This window comes from Myxine glutinosa, chromosome 4 (assembly GCF_964187855.1).
Source record: "Myxine glutinosa chromosome 4, kmMyxGlut1.1, whole genome shotgun sequence".
NCBI classification, from domain to species: domain Eukaryota; kingdom Metazoa; phylum Chordata; class Myxini; order Myxiniformes; family Myxinidae; genus Myxine; species Myxine glutinosa.
In genome coordinates, this window is record NC_136264.1 from 31,708,742 (window position 1) to 31,732,359 (window position 23,618).

At 44.3% G+C, this 23,618-nt stretch overlaps 1 protein-coding gene across 1 annotated transcript in view; it reads left to right on the top strand.

Annotated features, from left to right (window-relative positions):
• The first annotated feature begins 406 nt into the window (after positions 1-406).
• The window catches only part of MYNN (myoneurin), a 73,246-nt gene continuing 50,034 nt past the window's right edge, over positions 407-23,618 (top strand). The window contains exons 1-6 of the mRNA XM_068112149.2: positions 407-429; positions 9,840-9,942; positions 16,071-16,351; positions 16,468-17,412; positions 17,516-17,651; positions 19,862-20,090. Coding sequence (XP_067968250.2) covers positions 9,895-9,942; positions 16,071-16,351; positions 16,468-17,412; positions 17,516-17,651; positions 19,862-20,090 — 1,639 coding nt within the window. The 5' untranslated portion in view covers positions 407-429; positions 9,840-9,894. The remainder of the gene's footprint in view (positions 430-9,839; positions 9,943-16,070; positions 16,352-16,467; positions 17,413-17,515; positions 17,652-19,861; positions 20,091-23,618) is intronic.

Sequence of the window (23,618 nt, forward strand, 5' to 3'; positions counted from 1 at the left end):
CAAAATAATTTCATGTTTACAAAATCCACGTCTTCCTTTTCACGTTCGTTCGTTTTTTTTATTGTTTTTTAAAAACTTTTTTAACTTCTCACGTTTTTTAATTCGTTTTTTAAACTCGGCCCGAGCTTCTTCCCAAAAGTGTCCATTTGTTATCAATCGTCTCCATCAAGTAAACATGGACGGATAATTTCCCTTGCGTTGTGGAGGCGAAATCGTGCAGGCCACACGGCTCATCGTGCCCGTATTTCCATGTCCGACGTTAAACATTCACGTGCATCGGTTCAGATGGTGTCCCGACGGTGCACAAGTGAAACGACACCTTCGAGCAAACGATTAAAACGACCGCCGTGCCGTTGCTAGGACCGCCGTGATGTTGCTAGGTGACGTCATTTAAAGATGGCCGCGGAGAAGCTGGCGTTTCGGCAAAGCGTAAGTGGAATTTGAACGGAGGCACGATGTATGGTGTTGTACATTTTGGCAGCTCGTCAGCCTGCCTGCGATTCACCCTTCGGTCCATGGAACGGGAATTCCCTTCGATTTGCGATCGTGACCGTTACAACGTTTACCGGAAGCTCGTACCGTGTCGCCGTAAAAGCCCGTGTATTTGTATAGATGAGGACGTATGCACGGTGTACGCAGAGTTCGAACCGAGCGACGTTCGTACGTGCTCGCTTAAGGGAAGCTCCTTACTTGACTTCTTCGTCACAATATCATCAGCTATGGCGAAATTAAGAGAAATCCCCACCAAGCAGGACGGTTGTGCACATGGTCTTCCTCTGGGTTAGGGGAGTGCAAAGGCTTCGCAGTCGGAGCGGGTTTTAAAAACTTTGTGTGTGTGTGTGTGTGTGTGTGTGTGTGTGTGTGTGTGTGCGCGCGTGTGTGTGCACTACCGGTCAAAAGTTTTAAAACGCCTCAATTTTTCCATTTTTTTAAATTGAAATTTAAGCAATTGAAGTCCAGTGAATAACCTGAAATGGTACAAAGGTAAGCAGTAAACTGCTCGAGGTTAAAGAAAAAAGTTTAGATCAGCAAAAATGGGAAAATAATGTAAATTGCAGTTATATTGTAAAAAAAAAAAAAAGGCCTTCTTCAGGGAACAAGTAATGGGTTACCAACTTACAGCTGTTCTGCAGCAATGTAAGTTAATTACGCCTTGAAAGTTGATGCAAACAATTCCTACAGGTGTCCCAACCTGTGCTGATTACTTGATTACAAACCCCCTGTCTGTATAAAAGCAGTATTGGAACAGACTGTTATTACACCCTCTGAAGCATTATTTGGACAATATTGCACTGCGGGAAGTAGTATATTGCTATCATAATGGCGAGAAAAAGGCAATTAAAAAAGGAAGACAGACAGACCATTATAACCCTTAAAAGTGTAGGTCTTTCCTTTAGAGAAATTGCAAAGAAAGCCAAGGTGACTGAGTACGGTTTCCTACACCATCAAAAGGCACTTGTAAACTGGAGGAAACTTTGACAGGAAGAGGTCTGGCAGACCCAAAGCCACAACAGAATCAGAAGACAAGTTTCTGAGAGTCAACAGCTTGCGTGATAGGCGGCTCACAGGACAACAGCTTAACACTGGTCGAAGTAAGCAAGTCTCGGTTTCAACTGTGAAGAGAAGACTTCGAGCTGCAGGTTTGACAGGTCGAGTGGCAGTAAGAAAGTCATTGCTAAGATGGCAAAAATAAGAAAAAGAGGCTTGTCTGGGCCATGAAGCACCACCAGTGGACTACTGAAGACTGGAAGAAGGTCTTATGGACCGATGAATCAAAATTTGAAATCTTTGGTTCATCACGCAGGGGTTTTATACGCCGTCGAGTGGGCGAAAGGATGGTTCCTCAGTGTGTGACACCAACTGTCAAACATGGAGGAGGAAGCGTGATGGCCTGGGGCTCTTTTGCTGGATCCGGAGTCGGCGACTTGCACAGAGTGACTGTCACCCTGAATCAAAAGGGCTACCACAGCATTTTGCAGCGCCATGCAATACCCTCTGGTATACGCCTAGTTGGTCATTGGGTACATCCTACAGCAAGATAATGACCCTAAACACACCTTCAGGCTATGTCAAAACTACCTTCGAGGAAAAGAACAAGACGGTCGGCTTCAAATCATGGAATGGCCAGCTCAGTCTCCAGACTTAACCCCCATCGAGCTGGTTTGGGATGAACTGGACAGAAGGGTGAAAGGAAAGCAACCTACAAGTGCAACACATTTGTGGGAACTTCTGCAACAGTGTGGGGAAGAACTTCCCGAACAATATTTGATTTCCATTGCAGAAAGAATGCCACGAGTGTGTTCGGCGGTAATCTCTGCAAAAGGTGGCTGCTTTGCTGAGTCAAAAATTTAAATTAAATTTTGTTAAACAAAATGATTCTATGATTTCTTTTTTTATCTCCAATTGTTTATTTGTTCTATGCTTAATTTCAGAGTACATTGAGACATTAAACTGCGTAAATTTCAATAAAAACTGGAAAAATTGAGGTGTTCTAAAACTTTTGACCGGTAGTGTATATATAATGTGTATATGCTTGTGCGTGTGCGTGTATGTGATAGTTACAATATATAGTGTAGTAAAAACTACATTTGAAGTTATCTTTGATTTGAAAGTTGATCCATTTTCATGTCACATTTCACTAAACTAGGGCATGCCCGTACTATATCTATATCTAAAATTATATCCCCCCCCTCTATTTACATGAAATGGTTTGGTCCAAAGCGAACGGCTTGCGAGTACGGTGACAATCCCCCCCCCCTCTATTTACATGAAATGGTTTGGTCCATTCGCAAAGCCAAAGCGAACGGCAGTTACGAATCGCAGTTACGATGAATCGCAAAGTAGTTTTAATTAGTTTTAAAACATAGTTTAACGCCAACATAGTTTGCCAACGTGAAATAAATGAATACGCTCTCAAATGTGCCGTCCGAGGCAGAGTCTGTTCGCCACGTTCGGCACACGTGATAGCTCGCTGCTCTCTGATTGGTTGAATCGTTTTTGGACATAGCTCGGTAACTACTTGTCCGATTAATTTCAAACCTTGAAAAGGCACATCCTCGGGTCCCCAGCAATATACCTGGCAAGTTTAAAGTATATCGGACCGGTAGTTGTCGAGAAACAGCGGTCACAGACATACAAACATACAAACATACAAACAAACATACACACAGAGATTAGTGGAATTATAGATAGATGGGATGTACTCGTGATCAGCATTGGCCAACAACAACCTCTGCGCTTTAACCGCCCTATACATTCCCACGTACTTGTGGGGTCAGCCTGGCAGTGTTTGTGGCCCAAGCCTTTCATGAACTGGCTTACCATGCCTGCCGTTCGACCGAAGGTGGCAGCAATTTGGAACTTGTTCAGGATGCTGGCGATAACTTACCTACTCTTTGCGAAGGACACCGTGGGATTTTTAACATCCACCAACTAATACCGGCAGACGAGACACCCAGCTTAATGTCCATCCGACGGACGGAGCACCTCATAATGCAATGCCCTGCCTGCGAAGCATCAACCTTTGAGGCATTTAGTGTTCGCAACAAACATCAAATAGATTTAACTGGAAAAGTCTAGTCTCTATGATAAGAGATAGAATCATTTCAACACATTGCGATTTGCTTCACCTACCCCTCCTCCCATCCCCCCCCCCCCCCTTCTAACCTGGCGAATAACATTTTAAAAATGTAGACAACTAATAAAACCACCTTTAGAGGACATTTTTTCCTGCAGAGCAGGGGTTGGCCCTTTTTCGGGTACTGTGGTCCCCTTTTTGAGGCAATGTTTTATGGCCGGATGCCCTTCCTGCCACCAACCCTGTTGGTCGCCTCTTGCGACACACAGGGAATTACCAGTGAACTGGTACTCAATTTGCTGACCTCGGAAGGATGACAGGCTGAGTCAACCTTCCTGGCGTTTATTCAGCGATCGACCAGGATTCGAACACCAGGATCCATAGGATCCCAAGCCGGCACCCTAACCGCTAAGCCAACACCAGGCCTAAAAATGTCGACAACTAATAGCATGGCTAAAGTTGCTAATTTGCATAAATCCAAGATGGCCACTCAGTACAATATTTATGGCAATATGGCTGTTTAATGCTGTTTCGGGAAGAATTGTGCAAATTATACCAACATGGAAAAACATTTCACGTATATTTTCATATTGGAAGGTTTTATTAAGATCGTAGCCACATCTAAATAGGCAGTGTTGCTGCCATTTCTCAAAATGGCCACTGATTACCCCGCAAATAATTCATCCATTTACGAAAATAAAAGTAGATATAGCTGTCCAATTTGAATAGCCTGTCTATGTCTATATGGACATGGTTTTGACTGTGCTATCACACGTCTATGTCTGTGTTTCAAATTTCCTTACTCGTGTTTTCCTTAGAAATCAAGGATTGATTTCTTCTGCTGAAACCCCTGCATTCGACACATGCAGCTGAGCATCCTGGACCGTGCTTCTTGCTGGTGCATCTTTGTGTATCGCAGTCGGTTTTCATTGCTTGTGGATCAAGACGATCTTTCACTCAGCCATAAATACCTGCATAAAGTACTGCTCGCCATACCGTTGAACTGTATTCGGGAGGTCCTCTGGAATATCAGCACGCGATTCACTTTTCTTTTTTTTCTTTTTTCTTTTTTTTTGTATACTGAATCGAGGCTCGTGAAAGAGCTAACATTTATTTCACAAACAAATCAACCAGACAAACAAAATATACAAAAAGAGGGAGCGGAAGACAAGATGGGGAGAGAAGGGGAAGCACACAACCACAACATTTGAGAGCAGGGAGAAGTGTGGGAGGGAGAGGGCTTGGGGGCAGGAGGCGTGGGAAGGGGGGGGGGGGTGGGAGAAGTATAAAACACAAGGGGACCGAAATTAGCGGGGGTAGAAAAGATCAAGGTTTTGGATGGGGGAGGATAAGAGATGGTGGTGAACAGCTGTTTTAAAGACCTGGAGGGTGGAGTGGGATTGAAGAGAGTAAGGGAGTTTGTTCCAGAGGCGGGAGAAAAGAGGAATGAAGGAGTGAAGGTGAGCAGAAAGTCTTGATTTTGGCAGTTTAACCATAAGAGGGTTGCAGGCAGATCTTGTGCGACCTGTAGGAATATTTGGGGGACAGAGCCCAGAGAGGGCTGGGGGGGGGGCAAGGCCAGAGAGGAGTCGGTAGAAGACGGAAAGACCACCAACCTGCCTGCGGTGAGTGAGTGAAAGGCCCTTGGAGTTAGCTTCATCGCGGGAGATTCCAATGATTCTGAACGCTTTGGTTTCAACAGCGTGAAGACGGGCTAGGTGTGAGGCAGGAGCACCAGACCAGAGGGGAGAGCAGTATTCCATAGAGCTGCAGATGAAAGCCTTGTATGTGGTGAGGAGCTCAGGTGTGCCAAGGAAGGACTTCGCACGACGGAGGATGCCCAGTCGGCGACTGGCTTTGGAGGCCAGATTTGAAATGTAGTTTTCCCAGGAAAGATCATGGCAAATAGTGAGACCCAAAAGCTTGAGTGACAGAACTTCTTGGAGAGGATTATTCAGAAAGTGGATGGGACGGTTTTCCAGTCGGTCTTTTCGGAGAGACATCGTAAGAGTGTGAGATTTATCAGGATTGAAAGACATGTTCCATTTGTTTGCCCAGTCTGTGATTTTGTCCAGGTCTGCAGAGAGTGAGGAGGCTGCAGACTGCCGATCTGAGGGATGAGGAATGGAGCGACAGAGAGTAGAGTCGTCAGCAAAGAGATAGAGAGGATTTTCAAGAGAGTCAGAGAGATCATTGATGAAGACCAGAAAAAGCACAGGGCCCAGAACACTACCTTGGGGAACTCCAGCCTGAACAGGAAGAGGAGATGAGAGAAACCCATTCAGGGCCACACGTTGACTACGACCAGAGAGGAAGTCCGCCAGCCATGCGTGGAGATTTCCATGGATACCAAAGGAGGAGAGTTTGGTGAGCAGAGCAGGGTGCCAGACCGTATCGAAGGCACGTGAAATGTCAAGGGAGACGGCTCTAATTTCCTGTTTGGCGTTGAGGACCTCCATCCATTTTTGAGAAAGCAGAAGCAGCATGTCCAGAGTAGAGTGACCAGGTCTGAAACCAAATTGATGATCAGAGATCAAGCCATTGGAGAAGAGGAAAGATTTCATATCTGAAGCAATGATGGATTCCATGACTTTGCTGATAATTGGGAGAAGGCTGATTGGTCTGTAGTTGCTGGGATCTGTTTTTGCACCTTTTTTGTGCAAAGCGGTGATGTTGGCTGATTTCCAAGCAGATGGCAGATGACCTTGAGCAAAAGAGAGGGTGAAGAGAACAGAAAGAGGGAGTGAAAGAGCGGAAGCACATGATTTTAGGACCCGTGGGCTGATGCCGTCAGGACCAGTTGCAGAATCAGAGTCGAGGGTTGACAGAAACTTTTCCACCTTGTCAGGAGGAAAGGACACAGAGTCCAGGAGCAGCTGGGTACGACTGGGTACGGTGGGTACAGAGAGGGATGGGTTTGGGACACAAGATTTAGAGGCAAACACAGAGTTGAGGCATTCAGCTTTTTCACGTGCGGAGTCAGCCGTTAAGCCGTTTGAGGTGAGGGAGGGGATGGAGGGGGAACAAACACCAGAAACAGATTTGACCAGACGCCACCAGGATTTGGAAGAGGGAGACAGATAAGAGAGTTCGGTCTTGAGAACGGTGAGATATTGTTTCCTGGCTCTCCTGAGGGTGGACACACACTTGTTTCGGGCTTTGTGAAAGGAAATGAGATTTCCTTCCGTTGGATTTGCTTTCCAGGAGACGAAAGCAAGTTGTTTCAGGGCAACAGCCTCACCACAAGATTCCGTGTACCATGGACGGGAGGAAGGGTATGACAACTGAAGACGAGATGGGATAAATCTGTGCATGAGAGAGAGCAATTTACTTTGAAAGAATTCCCAGGATGAGTTGATGTCAGAGGCGGTAGAGATGGGAGACCAGTCCAGATGATTGATGGCTGCTTGAAGACCGTGCCAGTTGGCCTGAGTGAAATGCCAGACTCGTCGACGCTGAGGAGGCTCTCTGAGAATGGTCAGAGAGATGTCCACTTTGACAAGCACATGATCAGATGAGCCGATTGGAGCAGAAGAAGAGCAGCAGACATTTTCAGGGAAGTTTGTCATAACCAAATCCAGAAGAGAAGATGCTCCGTTGACTGAGATCCGGGTCGGGAAATTGACAGATTGTGTCAGTCCCAGTGAGTCGCAGAAGTCCTTTGCTGAAGAGCCATGGCTGGTGAGAGAGGTACCCACACCCAGCCAACTGGCATGGTGACAATTGAAATCACCACATATGAGGAAGAGAGAGTTGGGATGGGTAGATAGAAGTTGGTCCATATTATCAGACAGCGAGATGTAGATGGAGTCATTGCTGTTTGGTGGACGGTACAACACACATATGAACAAAAGGTGGGAGCGAAGGGGAAGCCGTAGCCAAAGGTATTCCTGGGGGTGAGGTGGAGAGAGGGCAGTGGAGGGCGAGTGAGGAAGAGTTTTTTATAAAGATAGCAACCCCACCTCCAGGACGAGGCTCAGGTCTATCATACCGGAAGAGGGAGTAACCTGGGAGAGATACCAAGGCATCAGAGACATCATGAAGGAGGAAAGTTTCTGTTAAGCAGATCACATCTGGTTTGTCAGAAGCAACCTGTATGGAGAGATCAGTCAAGATTGAGCGAAGGCCCCGGATGTTTGAGGTCCATACCGTTAATGAAGAGGAAGGGGGAGCATCGGGTCCAGAACAGGGGGGGGGAGGGGTAGGGTAAGATGTGGAAGAGGAGGAAGAGGTAGGGAGAGCTGTTGAAGGTGTGTCAGAGATTTCAGAATAGCTTGGAGAAAGGGAAGAATGGGGCGGACAAAAGGTTTGATGGAGATTGGGTGAGGCACAGTGAGGTGTTATTTGAGGAGGAGGAAGAGCGAGGCAGAAGGTTGGGGGAGATGAAGGTGAAAGTTGGAAGGGGGAAGAAGCAGGGAGGATGCTTTGAGGAGGAGGGGTGAGAGGGGAGTCTAGGAGGGGAGGAGTGAGGGAGAGTCTCGGAGGGGAGGGGTGTGGGGGGAGTTTAGGAGGGAGGGGAGGGAAGGGGCAAGGGGGGAGATTTGAAAGGGATGGGTGATGGGGAGGATTTGGAGGGGAGGGGTGAGATTGGATTTTGAAAAGTGTACGATTCATGGGAAACGAACATTTTTTGCAAAATGAGTTTGAGACCTTCGAGTCAAAAATATGTTTGAGGACACTGAAGGAGGGGTGGAGTTCTGGATAGTTTAGGGAATGTAGAAAGGAGGAACTGTAAGAGATGGTATTATATATATTTTTTGGAATGAATAGATTTGGTGAGCAAGACGAAAGCATCCTTTTGTAGGAAAAGAAGAAAAGGGTGTTATAATATATGAGAGAAAATAGTTGTTCAGGGGAGAGATTATACATTTCTAATCACGTGATCGCGTGATCGCGAACGAAGAACGAACGAACAAAAAAGAACAACAAATAAACGAATAACACCAGGGAAGGAAATATTTTTTTGGGTTTTTTTTTTTTTTGAGTAGAGATATTAAACAAGGAGGTATGGGGTGAACGACTGGGACGAACCAGAGAACGAAAATAAATGCAGCGCATTCGACGAATCGCTGAGAGAAAAACAAAACCACAAGGTCGGAGACGGTACGGTAGCCAAGCCTACGAGTACGAGGCCGCAGAATACTCGATACGCATTAACCGACGATTGTGTATACATGTACGAAAAATTAGCACCGAAAAATTTCCAAAAGATACGCTATAGGTACATACACCGAAAGATAGATACAGTCTCGACAAAAACACAATTGAGAAGGATCACTTAGCTTCGAAAGCGTGAGCGCATGGAACAGCTTCGAAAAGACGTGACCTCGCCGTGATCTCGCGAGATGTCTCAACTTGGTTCTGTTTCACTGTTCTATTTCGTCAGGAAGGCGTCAGGAATTGGTATTGGCGTCAGGAAGGGCATCCGGCCATAAAAACATTGCCTCAAACAGGGAACCATGAGCTCACGGGGCCCGCAAGGCTAACGGCCTTAAAACGATCATTCATTCATTCATTCATTTCATCTTGGAAAAGGGCACCCATTTTGGATTTTTGCTTGATCATCATCTTCCTAAAATCATCCAGTAAGAATATATCTATGTGAAGTTAAGAATATTTATGTGAAGTTTTGTGGAGTTACATCTTTATTTCAATAATTCATCCCTGTATGAAATGTTTATTAATGTGGCACTGTGCTGCCATCTTGGATTTCTGTAAATTAGCACTTTTGCTGCGCCTACATTTTTGATATACAGTACAGTAAACCCCTTAAATAAATATTCTGCCCACCTTCCTTTATATTTTCTCGAAGCTCCAGAATCTCACCCCATTATTCCCATAGAAAATTGGCTTTAATGATTGCGGTTTTGAATATCACCGCATTTTCCAGGAACGTAACCACGATATTTAAGGCGTTACTGATATTGCAATTTTATCTAGGTTTGACAATTTTTTTTCACCAGATTGACTGGACAAGAAGTTGCGTGCTCCATCCACTTTTGCTCATCATTTTAAAATAACCCTTTATTTTGTTACTTATTTTCTTCTCTGTTAATTTTTTGTTACACCTTATAATTGTTTTGCATTGAATTTTGGCGGAAGCAATGCAAGAAGCCATTTTACCGTTCCATCTCCCCAGAGCATTGCATTGTATCACTGAGATAATGTGGCAATAATGTTTTGAGTATTTTTTTAACTTTCTTATTATGACACTTCTCTGTTGCTTATGGATATTGATGTTTCTCTTTCACTCTTTTTAAAGTACGTGTACAGGCAAATCGCACCTTCCAATCACTGATTCACATTCTATTTTTGAAATGGATTGTGATACAAGGTGTGACGTGCAAGATGAAGCCACAGAGCAAGTGAGTATTTTCTTTTGGTTTTTTTTTCTTTCTGAGTGTTTTTCATTCTATTCACACCTGATGATACAGAAGTGCAGCTATGAGACACCAGTTGATCATTATCCCTTTGCTTTTTGAAAATAAACAGTGATATTGTAATCAGCAACATCTGTCTGTCTGTCTTTCTATCTGTCTGTCTGGCTGTCTGTCCATCATGCTATCTCCTCCTAAACGGTTGAGCAGAAATTCACCAAACTTGGGGTGATTATGATCACTATATGGCATGAAGGTGCAACAGCAGTGTCAGTTTTGGACCCGCCCCCTGTCGTGTGGTCAAAAGGTCAAATTGCAAAAAATGCAATTACTGGCACATTTTAAAATTAAACTTTCTATATGCATTCAACATTGGAGAACACATAAAATATGTAACGATTTTTTGAATTTGACCCCTGGTTCATTCCCCATAGGGTGGGGACTTAGGGTCACAGGGAGGAGTTTTTGTCAAACCTCGACTCTGATTCTGCAACTGGACCAGATGGCATCAGCCCACGGGTCCTAAAATCCTGCTCTGCCGCTCTATCTCACCCTCTCTCTGTTCTTTTCACCCTATCTTTTGCTCAAGGTCATCTGCCAGCATCCTGGAAATCAGCAAACATTACCGCTTTACACAAAAAAGGTGCAAAAACAGATCCTTGCAACTACAGACCAATCAGCCTGCTCCCAATTATCAGCAAAGTCATGGAATCCATCATTGCTTCGGATATGAAATCTTTCCTCTTCTCCAATGGCTTGATCTCTGATCATCAATTTGGTTTCAGACCAGGTCACTCTACTCTGGACATGCTGCTTCTGCTGTCTCAACAATGGATGGAGGTCCTCAATGCCAAACAGGAAATCAGAGCTGTCTCCCTTGACATATCACGTGCCTTCGATACGGTCTGGCACCCAGCTCTGCTCACCAAACTCTCCTCCTATGGTATCCATGGAAATCTCCATGCATGGCTTGCGGACTTCCTCTCTGGTCGTAGTCAACGTGTGGCCCTGAATGGATTTCTCTCATCTCCCCTTCCCGTTCAGGCTGGAGTTCCCCAAGGCAGTGTGCTGGGCCCTGTGCTTTTTCTGGTCTTTATCAATGATCTCTCCGACTCTCTGGAAAATCCTCTGTATCTCTTTGCTGATGACTCCACTCTCTGCCGCTCCATTCCTCTTCCCTCAGATCGGCAGTCTGCAGCCTCCTCACTCTCTGAAGACCTGGACAAAATCACAGACTGGTCAAACATGTGGAACATGTCTTTCAATCCTGACAAATCTCACACTCTTACTATGTCTCTCCGAAAAGATCGACTGGACAACCCTCCCATCTACTTTCTCAACAATCCTCTCCAAGAAGTTCTGTCGCTCAAGCTTTTGGGTCTCACCATCTGCCATGATCTTTCTTGGGAAAACCACATTTCCAAGCTGGCCTCCAAAGCCAGTCGCCGACTGGGCATCCTCCGTCGTGCGAAGTCCTTCCTAGGCACACCTGAGCTCCTCACCACATACAAGGCTTTCATCCACAGCTCAATGGAATACTGTTCTCCCCTATGGGCTGGTGCTCCTGCCTCACACCTGGCTCGGCTTCACGCTGTTGAATCCAAAGCTTTCAGAATCATTGGAATCTCCCGCGATGAAGCTATCTCTGAGGGCCTTTCACTCACTCACCGCAGGCAGGTAGGTGGTCTTTCTGTCTTCTACCGACTCCTCTCCGGCCTTGCTCCCCCAGCTCTCTCTGTGCTCTGTCCCCCAAATATTCCTACAGGTCGCACAAGATCTGCCAGCCACCCTCTGATGGTTAAACTGCCGAAATCTCGGCTCCCTGCTCACCTTCACTCTTTCATTCCTCTTTTCTCCCGCCTCTGGAACAAACTCCCACACTCACTTCAATCACACTCCTCCCTCCAGGTCTTCAAAACAGCTGTTCACCACCATCTCTTATCTTCCCCCATCCAAAACCTTGATCTTTTCTACCCCCACTAATTCACCCCAGATCCACCTTGTTTGAAATTCCAACTTCTTTCCTGGAAGTCTTGGCAGTGTCCATATGTTTTATACCTCTCCCCCCCCCCCCCCCGTTCCCATGCCTTCCCCCCAAAGCCCTCTCTCCCTCCCACAGTTCTCTCGATGTCTCCATGTGTCTCGGTCCCTGCTCTCAAATGTTGTGTTTGTGTCCTTCCCCCTCTCTCCCCATCTTGTCTACCGCTCCCGATGTTATTTGTTTTGTGTCTGTTTGTCTTTCTGTGTGATTAATGTTCGCTCTTTCACGAGCCTCGATCTTGTATACAAAAAAAACAAACAAAAAAAAAAAAACAGGAAAAACAATTATTGGGTCATTCCTGGTGGAACCTTAGGCCATCTTTCAATTTTGCTTTAGGTGGGAAGCATGGGGATTTGCGATCGATGCCAATCGATTACACTCTAGTTTTCTATCATTTAATTTACCAGTGGGGTCACCCGTGGGAATCCCACGGGCATGGAGGTGTATCGTTGCGATCGGTGCAGCCGTTTTTGCGGTACCCGGGACAACAACGTTAGGCCGGAGTCCAAACCTGAAAATGCTGGAGACCAAAGCTGAAATTGGAAAAACAATATAGCCTATTTTACTCCAGGGGGGTCCCAAGATTACCACCCAAAATTTCGTTGCGATCGGTTCAGCCGTTTTTGCGGTACCTGGGAAGGGACGGACGGACGGACAGACAGATGGACAGATGGACGGATGGACAGACAGACAGAAGGCATTTGGTGAATTATAGTAAGATGCTTGTATTAAATTGTAATACTCATTGAAAGGTTGTGATTCCCATTTCGATTAAATTCGATTCCGATTAAATGTATGCTGATGGCTTCGTATAAAAACCACCTTTAGAGGCCATTTTTCCCCGCAAGCGGGGGTTGGCCTTTTTCGGGAACTGTGGTTGTTGTTGTTTTTCGGTCCCCTTTTCGTTTATGCTGATGCTGATGTATGCTGACGTATGCTGACGTATGCTGATGGCTTCGTATGGAATGCTGAAATTGAAAAAGAAGCAACAACAACAACAACAACAACATGCATTTTAAGGCCATTTTCCCTGCTAGAGCGGGGGTTAGCCTTGCGGTCCCCATGACAATCTTCTCCATCTTGCCCTATTTGAAATTGAAAGAGAAGCAAAAGAGATATTTCAAAAATGGAAAAGTGCAATGGAGCAGTGCTTTGCACTGTTCGTGCAGCGGCACACTGGTGTGCTGTGACAAATCCCCTAAATATACCTTCATAATTTGAGGAAAACAAAGAACATCACTGTTTTATTAATTCCAAGCTACTGTTGTATATTCACTCATTAAAACAACATGAGGTCATGTCTAAAAAGCCTGGAGCTTCATGTCACTCTTTCCAGCATAGAGCCGAACATTAAGCGCCTCTGTTCCTTACTTGCTTGCTTCTGGGAACATTTTTCCTTAAATATAATTTAACTGTTTTGTGCTCTTTCATGCCATATTTGATAGAAGTGTTTAGAAAACGATTACGTTTATATTATCCTCTATAGGTTGAATGTTAATTAGGATTTTCCCTCTTAATTAAACTTCAAATTAATTTATATAATTGTTTGACATATTTCATAAAGCACTTGAATTATTTAAACTAGGGCATGCCCGTACTATATATATATATCTAAAATTATATCCCCCCCCTCTATTTACATGAAATGGTTTGGTCCATTCGCAAAGCCAAAGCGAACGGCTTGCGAGTACGGTGACAATCCCCCCCCCCCTCTATTTACATGAAATGGTTTGGTCCAAAGCGAACGGCTTGCGGAGTTTGGTAAATAAATCGCCATAGCTCGGTAACTACTTCTCCGATTAATATGAAACCTTGAAAAGGCACATCCTCGGGTCCCCAGCAATATACCTGGCAAGTTTCAAGTATATCGGACCCGTGGTTGTCGAGAAACAGCGGTCACAGACAAACGACACACACACATTCACACACACATACACACACACACACAGAGATTACTGGAATTATAGATAGATGATTTTAAATGTACTATGTTAGTTATAATTTGCTCATCTAGATGGGAAAATGTGATTTCTACACCTCCACCACATGAAATTTGTCATGTTGTTGCGATTATGTGTAATTGAATAAACCATTTTTGGGTCATCTCATCTAGATTCTTGAAGAGATGAGCTTATGAAATCGATTGTGATGTCTGGATGTCTGTTCGTCCGTTAACTTTTTGCTATTTTTGCTACTCCTCCCTTATCACCTCGCTGATTGTTGTGAAACTTGATGCATGAATACAAGATAGTATCCCGCACAATCGCACGGGCTTCAATTTTTCGATTTCAGATAATGGGGGATCCTAGGGAGGGTTTAATCCCCTGAACCTTTGGATCCCCAGTCGTCCCTTATTTACCAACTGATTGCTCTGAGAAATGACACGGCTCTTCTACTCGATGGTCAAAAATGCTCATCTGGATGGGAAAATAACACAATATCAAAAGTCAAGTTAGGAATTAGAACGGCACTTGGTGGAGTGCATACTTCTGCCAGACTGAACAGTTTATATATCCCACTGATAGGCCGGATCTGGATCCGGACCTGAACCAAAATCTAATCGGCTTGTTCTTGTCACCTAACCAACTCATCCACCTAATCTTTCATAACTCGTCCACAACTTTTTGAAATATCCCGCTGTATATCGTTTTTGGCCGTATCTCACAATGGTGAAGAATCATTTGTATTTTAAAAATTCTCATATCCAGATACCACTGCAAGCCAGGCCCGCTACCCCCTCGTATCGGTCTTTGCTAATGGCATAAACTGTACTTACCGCTGACAGTATCTCGACTTAGTTTTGGATGCGTCCCATCGGGCGCAGCCTCCATTACTTCAGTCTTGTCATTGCTCGCTGATCCTTCCTTCTGTCGTGTGCATGAGGCCTTAAGTGATTAGATAGATAAGAATCTGTCATACATACACATTCGGGGAGCATATGGGTTCGATTTGCAAATAATTGTATTGCTTCTTTGTTTTGCTGCCCTTTTTGCTGTCGAATACACAATTATAAATCGGAGTCTGAGTGATTTGAGTGTCCTCATGGCGAGTATATGAGCTATAAACGTCAATTGAAACAGACTGAGTTTGGGCAATTAGCGTCTAGTACGAGACCGTACCTGTATCCGGCTCTCTCTCCACTCGGATTGCTAATTAGATTAATCGGGCACACGGTACCAATGAATACATCTTCCAACTGGCTCGGGTGTTCTGCTTGAGCAAGGTGGCGTGGCAAACTGGCTTGTGACCCTATTCAGAGTGCCAAAATCATTTGGCCAGTGTGACTGCTTTGGTGCGGTTCGTCGGGATTCGACCCGGGCAACTGGGGTGAGGCCGATAACTACAACAACATGATGGATGAATGGATCGTCTCTGAAAGAAAGATCAGAAATCAGGAAGGTATTAAAAACCAATACCAGTGAAGAAGAACCTAGGAATATATGACTTGGTTGGTATCGTCATGTGCAACGAAGGTCAGAATATGAAGCTGTAAAGAAAGCAATACAACTCCTTGTTTAAGGAAGAAACCGAGGGGATGTCCTAAAAGACATGGATTGAAAATGTCAAGAAAGATATGGAATGGTTGGGTTTGCATTAAACTGGTGCATTGGATAGATCATTACGATGGAATGCCATGATTCGAGCAACCCCCTGAAAAAAGGGGCAAATGCTTATAAAACGGTGGTGGTGGTGGTTGTTGTTTGTGACGACAAGTTTCTTGTGATTAATTACATTTGCATCATATTGGATTTCTGTCTCATTCATGTTGAGATTTTGGCCTACTTTACGTCTCAAATTGCTTTGGATGCTGCAGCTCAAATCTGAATAACTGTAATCTTCATTGTCCAGGATGCTGTGCAGCATCCCTGGAGAATGAGGTTCACAGTTATGCAGCATACAATCCCTTTGAGCAGATCTATCTGCATTTATTGGTGATCTTCAGTTATGATATCTACCTGTATTTATTTGTGACGGTATCTATTTTTGTACTTGAACACAATGCAACAAAATGATGAGGATGATCTCACCTTGCTCCTTTCCATCCACCATCAGTCCCTTCCGTATCTCCTGCTAGGAGGTTGCATTCATGGCCTGGAAAGGGACTCATAAGGACCTGCTGTTGTGCCGTTTACGAGAGCAGCGCTCTGAGGGCCTCTTCTGTGATTGTTCAGTTTCGGCCAGTGGCATGACACTCCGTGCTCACTGTGCTGTGTTGGCTGCTTTCAGCCCATTTCTGCACAGTTGGCTTGGAAGAAAGCAAGCATCTGAGATTTGTCTGGATTCTTCTCAGGTCAGCTCTTCTGCCCTACAAGCTCTGGTGGACTTTATGTACACAGGAAGGGTGGAGAAAGGCAGGTGAGATTCTTTTTATTTATTTATAGGTATCAAATCCATTAGTACTGTATCTTGTACCACACAATGTACTGTGCTTTATTTTTATGTTGATCGAATTGTGCTTTGTTTCCTTTCAGATGTGATCCATTGGAGTTTGCTATGGCTGTGCACTATTTGGAAATGGAATGCCTATTTCCTGCCGCCTGCAGTGCAACGGATCAGGATCCGAAGATTAAAACAGTAGAGAGCTCCCCAAAGAGTCCTCAAAAGCCAATGTCGTTGAAGTTTGACTTGCTGTCCAACAACTGTCCATGTTCCCACGTGGCTTTGTTACAGGAAGAGAGCTATGGTGTTCATAACATAATGGAAGTCTTGGATAATTTTTCAGAAGGTGTACAGGATTGTTTGAAATGCGAAAATAATTTGGAGAGTGTCAAGGAAATAACAGAAGGACAAGTACAGGTTTTGGAGGTAATGGAAAAAGAGGAAAATAATCATCCAAAAGAGAAAGGAAGTAAATGTGACATTAAGGAAGCAGTTTTTGGAAAGTCATCTGGGTTGAGAAGAGAAAAATGTGTATCCAGGCTGAGAGGTGAAGAGCAGAAGACAAATTTGAGAGGTCAACAAAAAAGGGTAAGATTGGGGTGGAGCAGAGGCATGCGAACGCCACAGAAAAATGGAGTGAGAACGCCAGCAGTGCCAATGAAAAATAGAGGCAAACACAAGTGTACATTGAACCAAGAAGGATCTGGGAACATCACGCATCTGCAAAATGAAGAAGAAACAATGATGGAAGAGTGTTCCAACAATGGAATGGTGATGAACCTGAACGATTTGCTGAATTCAGAAGATGGAGCTGCTGGAAATATAAACCTGCAAATACAAGAGCTTGATAATGGTCAGATTGACAATAAAAATCAAGAGATTGAGGTTTTTAAAAATTTGGAGATTGATGAGGGAGCTAAGAAACTTAGATCCATCAATGCAAAAAATCAAGCGGTAAAAGGCCGACGATCCAGGAATGCAAGCAAGCGCATCATTATACCGAGGGACAAAGAGGGACACAAGCCTGATTTCCCAGTGTAAGTTATATTCATATTTACTGTGATGGCAAATACAAACTAAAATTATGTATTATTTGAGTTTTTGCACGATCAAGTTTATTACGTTCCATTTTTCAAACAGTGCAAAACACCAGGCAGCAGATAAAATCCCGGAGCCCATCATCAGAACCCCAAGGAGAAGCCGCTGTGGGCTTATGCAGCCGTCCACCAAGTTGCCCACTCCAGCTGCAAGCCGGGACAACCTGGACACACATGAGGTTTGAGTATCACGATGCAGTTCATTTTAACAATGACAATGATGGCAATGGATAACGATCTTGCAGAACCTTTGGCGGGAATTTAAAAAATGATTATGATGTGTGGCCATTTTATTTATATAGTGGAGCATCGAAGAATGTACAAAATAAAAATTGTATGCAAGGTCAAAGCTTATGGAAGAGCGAGTACACAAAACGGGTCAGGATGCAACTGAACAAAAGCAACAATGGAGAGAGGGGAGAAACACCAACAGCATGGTTGAAGAACAAAATAGAGGGAGATTTGGACAAATAATGGGTGTTGGGAGGAATGTGGGGTAGGGGAGGACGCATGGGTGGACAAAATGGATACAGAAGCAAACTGTCGAAGGAAAAACTGTAAATTTGGAAGGAGGTGGGCTTGGAAGATTTGAGATCTAACCTTTTGGGTGAGGAAAATATTGTGCATCAGGTATGCATTTGCTTTGGAAGTGATCATTTCTTTGTAATCAATGAGTGATATGAGGGTGGATAAAATTTCACTTGGACCTTTGTCAACCTTTATATAATGGAGCAAGTGTTTGTATGTATGTATAATATGTATGTATGGATGTATGTTCACTCTATACCAGCTGGACTCTATACCAGTTCAACAGCTGGCCTGGCCCCACCCACAATTTTAACCTGAAAAAAAAAAATCACATGTCCGCCGGACTAGCTTAAGACACCTTCATAAGTATCATAATCACAATCGCCATGCCCTCCCTAAAGTTTTCCAATCGGTGTAAAATAACCTGAGCGACTGTTAAAAGGATCATCGCATATCAAAAGGTTGGAGCCGATAGGTGTCATGGGCCTTGTGAAGGTGACAGTACGTATAGGGCTCAGGCTTCAGAACTTGGGTTTCAGGCCTCTAGTGTCAGCCTATTTGCCAGTGCAATTGGAATTATCCGAGCTTGCCACGATGTTCAGGGTATCCACAAAGTAGCGCATCATCGGAAATTATTTAATTTATCCAATGTATTAATTTTTTTATGTATTTTTTTTTTAGAACCGTAGTCAAAAACTAAGTAGTTTTTAAAGTAGTTTCAAAAACTAACATGTTTTGAGATTGGTGGGACACATTTCGAAAAACTGATGTAGCCAACCTTACAAATTAATGTTTTGCCTATGATGCGTGACTTTGTGGACACCCTGCAGAAAAATATGCACATATGTGCACATATAAATTATATGCACATAAGCAGTACGCATGTTTTTGGTTTATGTACATAAACCCGGGTTATTTTTTATTTTTGAGTGATCAAGGCAACGGTCTGTTGCCTATACACCACCCAAATACACAGATGTGTCAGAAGAACGTGTTGCATGCTTGAAATAAGGTCGCCCATAGATGGGGTACTCCGAGTAATTACAACAAATTTTGGGGGAGTTTGGTTTTGAGCATTAGTAATCAATATGCAAACAAAGTATGTCAGGCTTTAATACACATGCTGAGAATCAAGATGGCAGAAAGTGAGGCATCAAACATCAATGAGGGTGGAACAAAAAGAGCATTTATGAAACTTATGGTGCAGCACGGCTGCTGATTCAGTGCACCCTGTTGGTTCGAGAAGGAAGTTCTAATTTGGTCAGGTTGCCATTGATAGCTCACCTTCTCGACGTGAAGGACACCATGGGATCTTTAACGTACACCAACTAAAGCTAGTGGACAGGACACCCAGTTTAACATTCATTCAAAGGACGGCACACTCATTGATGAATCGCCCTGCATGTGAAACACCAGGATGACAGTTTATAGCAGAGTCAGGATTCAAACCCAGACTGAACAGCTCAGAGGTGAGTATGCATACCTCTAGACCTTCCTACCTACCAGCCTAATATTATTGATGGCAATGTTGAGTCTATCATTGATACCTGTTAATCTACATACTTGGCTCTGCCTCTTATAAACAAAAGTCTCACCCACATTTGAATCAGTCTTTGTAGATATTGGCAGGATTAATCCGTGCTCACACATAAGGTTAATGGTTTAGTATTGCTTACTTTGTACTCATCCTTCATTCCAGTTATTAAAGTTAAACAATGTTTTTGCAAATATGGATATTGAATGGTTAATTGGAGTGCAGAAATTGGCAGTAACTTGTGTGATTGTTAGGGGACAAAAATATCCTTTCTCATTACTGATGATAATTATTACAACAGCTTCACGTTTTCCTTTTTTTATGCAGTCATCGAGCAAGTCTGCTCAGGGCTGCTCCAGGACTACCATGCCCACGGAAAAGGTTCCAGAAAAGGCCCGCCCCATGTGCTCCATTTGTGGCAAGTCTTTTGCTGAAGCAAATAGTCTTCGCCGTCATGCCCGTATCCACAAGGGCCTCAAGCCTTTTTCTTGCAGCCTTTGTGGCAAGGCCTTCACACAAGGAAACCAACTCAAGGTGCACCTACGTGTGCATACAGGTACAGTACTATAGTTCAAGCATATGTTTTGTGCATTATAACAATAATAAGAACTACAATCACACTCGGTAGAGAGCATACTGTCGTGCGAATCCCTCCGGTTAACACCAGGGACCGCGGATGGACCAAACGGATCTACTGGAGGCGACGACCAAACATGGATTTTGCTTTGACTTGCAGGAAGAGGAGGGGAAGAGGAAGAAGCGGGAAAAGCGCTTACCTCGAGCGCGCCGACTGCAGCTCCGGTCCTGTCGGGAATTTACGTACTCGAACACCGAATTAGAATGTACAAAAATAGAGATTTATTCACGGAACCCGATAAGAAGAAACGCGGCGGTAATCAAATAAACTAAATCCTATATTGGGATCCCACACACCGGACTCAACAACAGGACACAGGAATGAATGAAAGGAAAATAAAGCGTTATGGCGTGTGTGAAATGTGGGACGTCTTAACTGTCCGTCGTCTCGTCGTGTCCGCCGTCAAAACGCGGCTCTGCTCGGCCCCGCTCATGCGCCACCAGGCCTCGAACGACCCGCTCGCCCCGGCCTCGTCTGTTCAGCGGCACGCCTCGCTCCAAGCTCCAAATCGCTCGCACACGAGGTCCCGCCTGCTCACAGCATCAAAATCACCGAGCACCACGAAGATGGCGAACCAACGACCACGAGGTCCCAAGACCAAGAAGGGAAGTGCAGAGACGAGACCAGCGAGGAAAGAGTGATGTGCAGCGCAAGAGAACCAGAGAGGGATGTGCAGCGCAAGAGCCAGAGGGATGTGCAGCGCAAAAGAGCCAGAGGGATGTGCAGCGCAAGAGCCAGAGGGGTGTGCAGCGCGAAGAGCCAGATGGATGTGCAGCGCAAGAGCCAGAGGGATGTGCAGCGCAAGAGCCAGAGGGATGTGCAGCACAAGAGCCAGAGGGATGTGCAGCGCAAGAGCCAGAGAGGGATGTGCAGCGCAAGAGCCAGATATGGATGTGCAGCGCAAGAGCCAGAGAGGGATGTGCAGCACAAGAGCCAGAGGGATGTGCAGCGCAAGAGCCAGAGAGGGTTGTGCAGTGCACACGCTAGAGAGGGATGTGCAGCACAAGAGCCAGAGAGGGAAGTGCAGCACAAGAGCCAGAGAGGGATGTGCAGCGCAAGAGGGAAAATGGCGTCCGGCACGCCCTTTTATCACCTGCGGCGGTGACGTCAGCCTTGGCGCGCCACCCAATCAGTGCCTCGTAGCCTCCCGCCGTTCACCGAACCTTCTCGCATCTCTCCACATCACCGCCGCTGATTCACCCCAGGTTCACGCCTTCAGTGCTGATTGGCTGGAGGATCGTGCCTTCCGCGTCAACCAATCACACGTTCCCTGGGCATGGTTATAGCTCGTGTCACTCGATGTTGCCCGGCCTGCCGGAGGTGTAGCTGGCGGCGGCCATCCGGCAGTGCCCCGATCTGGCTTCCTGCCTGTTTTCCAAAGTCGTTGTAAGGGAAGGGGATTTAATTACTGTGTGCACTAAAGGGCCTATCTAAGTGTTCATAGGAATGCGTTACCATAATGGACAAAGGAATGATTACCAAGTCTGACGCACAAGGGGTGTTATCTTATTCCCTACACTATTTAACACCTGAACATCCTGGTATGTTCACAGGTATACTCTTATCCCGACAAACCGCCTAAAAACACAGAACGTATTACAAGGTAGATTCCCTATCGCGACAGTCGAATACCTACCTATACAGATCTATCTGGCTCTAGATATTCCTCGACCCAAATTCATAACAATACCTCCACGGAGCTGAGCAGTTTACGTTTTCTTTCCCACTGAAAAATCTGATAAGGATTTGACATGAACCAAAATCGAATCGGCTTGTTCTTGTCACTTACCCAACTCATCCACCAAGGTTTGTCATAAGTCATCCACAACGTTTTGAAATATCATGCTATATATCGTTTTTGGCCCTATCGCTCAATGATGAATAAATAATCACTTTAAGAAATTTTTTAAAATATTGTATCTGAATCCGTATTCGGATCGTCACCAAAATCGAATCAATTTGTCCTTGTCACACAACCAACCTGTACACCAAGTTTCATCCGAATCCGTCCACAACTTTTTTAGATATCGTGCTATATATCGGTTTAGACCCATCACTCACTGTTGAAGAATCACTTAAAAATTCTCTGATCGGGATCCGGATTTGAATCTTCACCAAAATTGAACCAATTCCTCCATGTCACACACCCAACCTATCCACCTAGTTTCGTCCGAATCCGTCCATAACTTTGTGAGATATTGTGCTATATATTGTTTGTTCTCCTATCTCTCAGTGGTGTAGAATCACTTGAAAAAAATTGTCAGATCCGGATCTTCACCAAAAATGTAATCATTTTGTCTGTGTCACATACCCAACTTCACCAAATTTCATCCAAATCCATCCACAACTTTTGAGATATCTTGTTCACAGACAGACAGGCAAACAAACAAACAAGGTGTCAGGTAATTAATAATTGATTGATTAATTGTGTAATAAAAAAAATAAAAATAACATAATTAAGTTCTTAATCAATTGGCTAATAGCATATCTAAAACGTAACCTCCATCCACCTTTGGTGGCGGAGGTAACCAGCACTGTGGAGGTAATCCGAAGGTAATCCGAATCTAACTTTTTGAAAATTAAATAACTAATCGAATAATAAAATAATTAATCGATTAATTATTGATTAATCAATAAATCAAAAATACCCTTTACAGTCAAATCACTTGGTCACTGTCATGTCCAAATATCAGCTTCCTAGCTCAAAAGGTGCCTGAGATGAGAAAGAAAATAAATAAGTGCTTAACAAATTGATAATAATTAACTAATAATTAATTAACAAGCTTATAATTGAGCACCTGTTCATTAATATAATTGTTTCACTACGCCCCCAGTGGTGTTTATAATAGCGGCCATGGATTTGTCCCCCCCACCCCATTGGAGGAAGACCCTCTTGTGATCAGGCCGTTGGTGCTCCTTGATTCGCAGCAAGTGCCCCAGAAGCATTGACGAAAAGAGTGGCAATTCCATGTTTGGGAAAATTGCATGCTTGGTCAGGGTTGCCGAGATAGCTCAAATGGCAGAGCACTGGTACGGTTCATCAGAGGACCTGGGTACGATTCCTGGTCCGGGCGTGTAATTTTCCCACATATATCAATTTAAATATCAATAATAATTAAGTAATTAATCAAGTAATTGATTAATGAAAAAATAAAATACCGTTTTTGCCAAAGCACTTGTTCACTTTTGTGCTCAAATTTCAGCTTCCTAGCTCAAAGGATGGCTGAGATATCATCTGAACAAACAAACAAGGAAACCTTGACCTTTGATCTATATAGTCAAAAAACATTGACAGCCTCACATTTGGCCATCTGGTAAAGTTTGACGAAGATAGCTGAAAGCGTTCACGAGTTATCGCGCTCACAGACAAACAAACATACAAACAAACATACAAACAAACATACAAACAATAAATATGTCATGCATCGCACGATACTTGCGAAATCC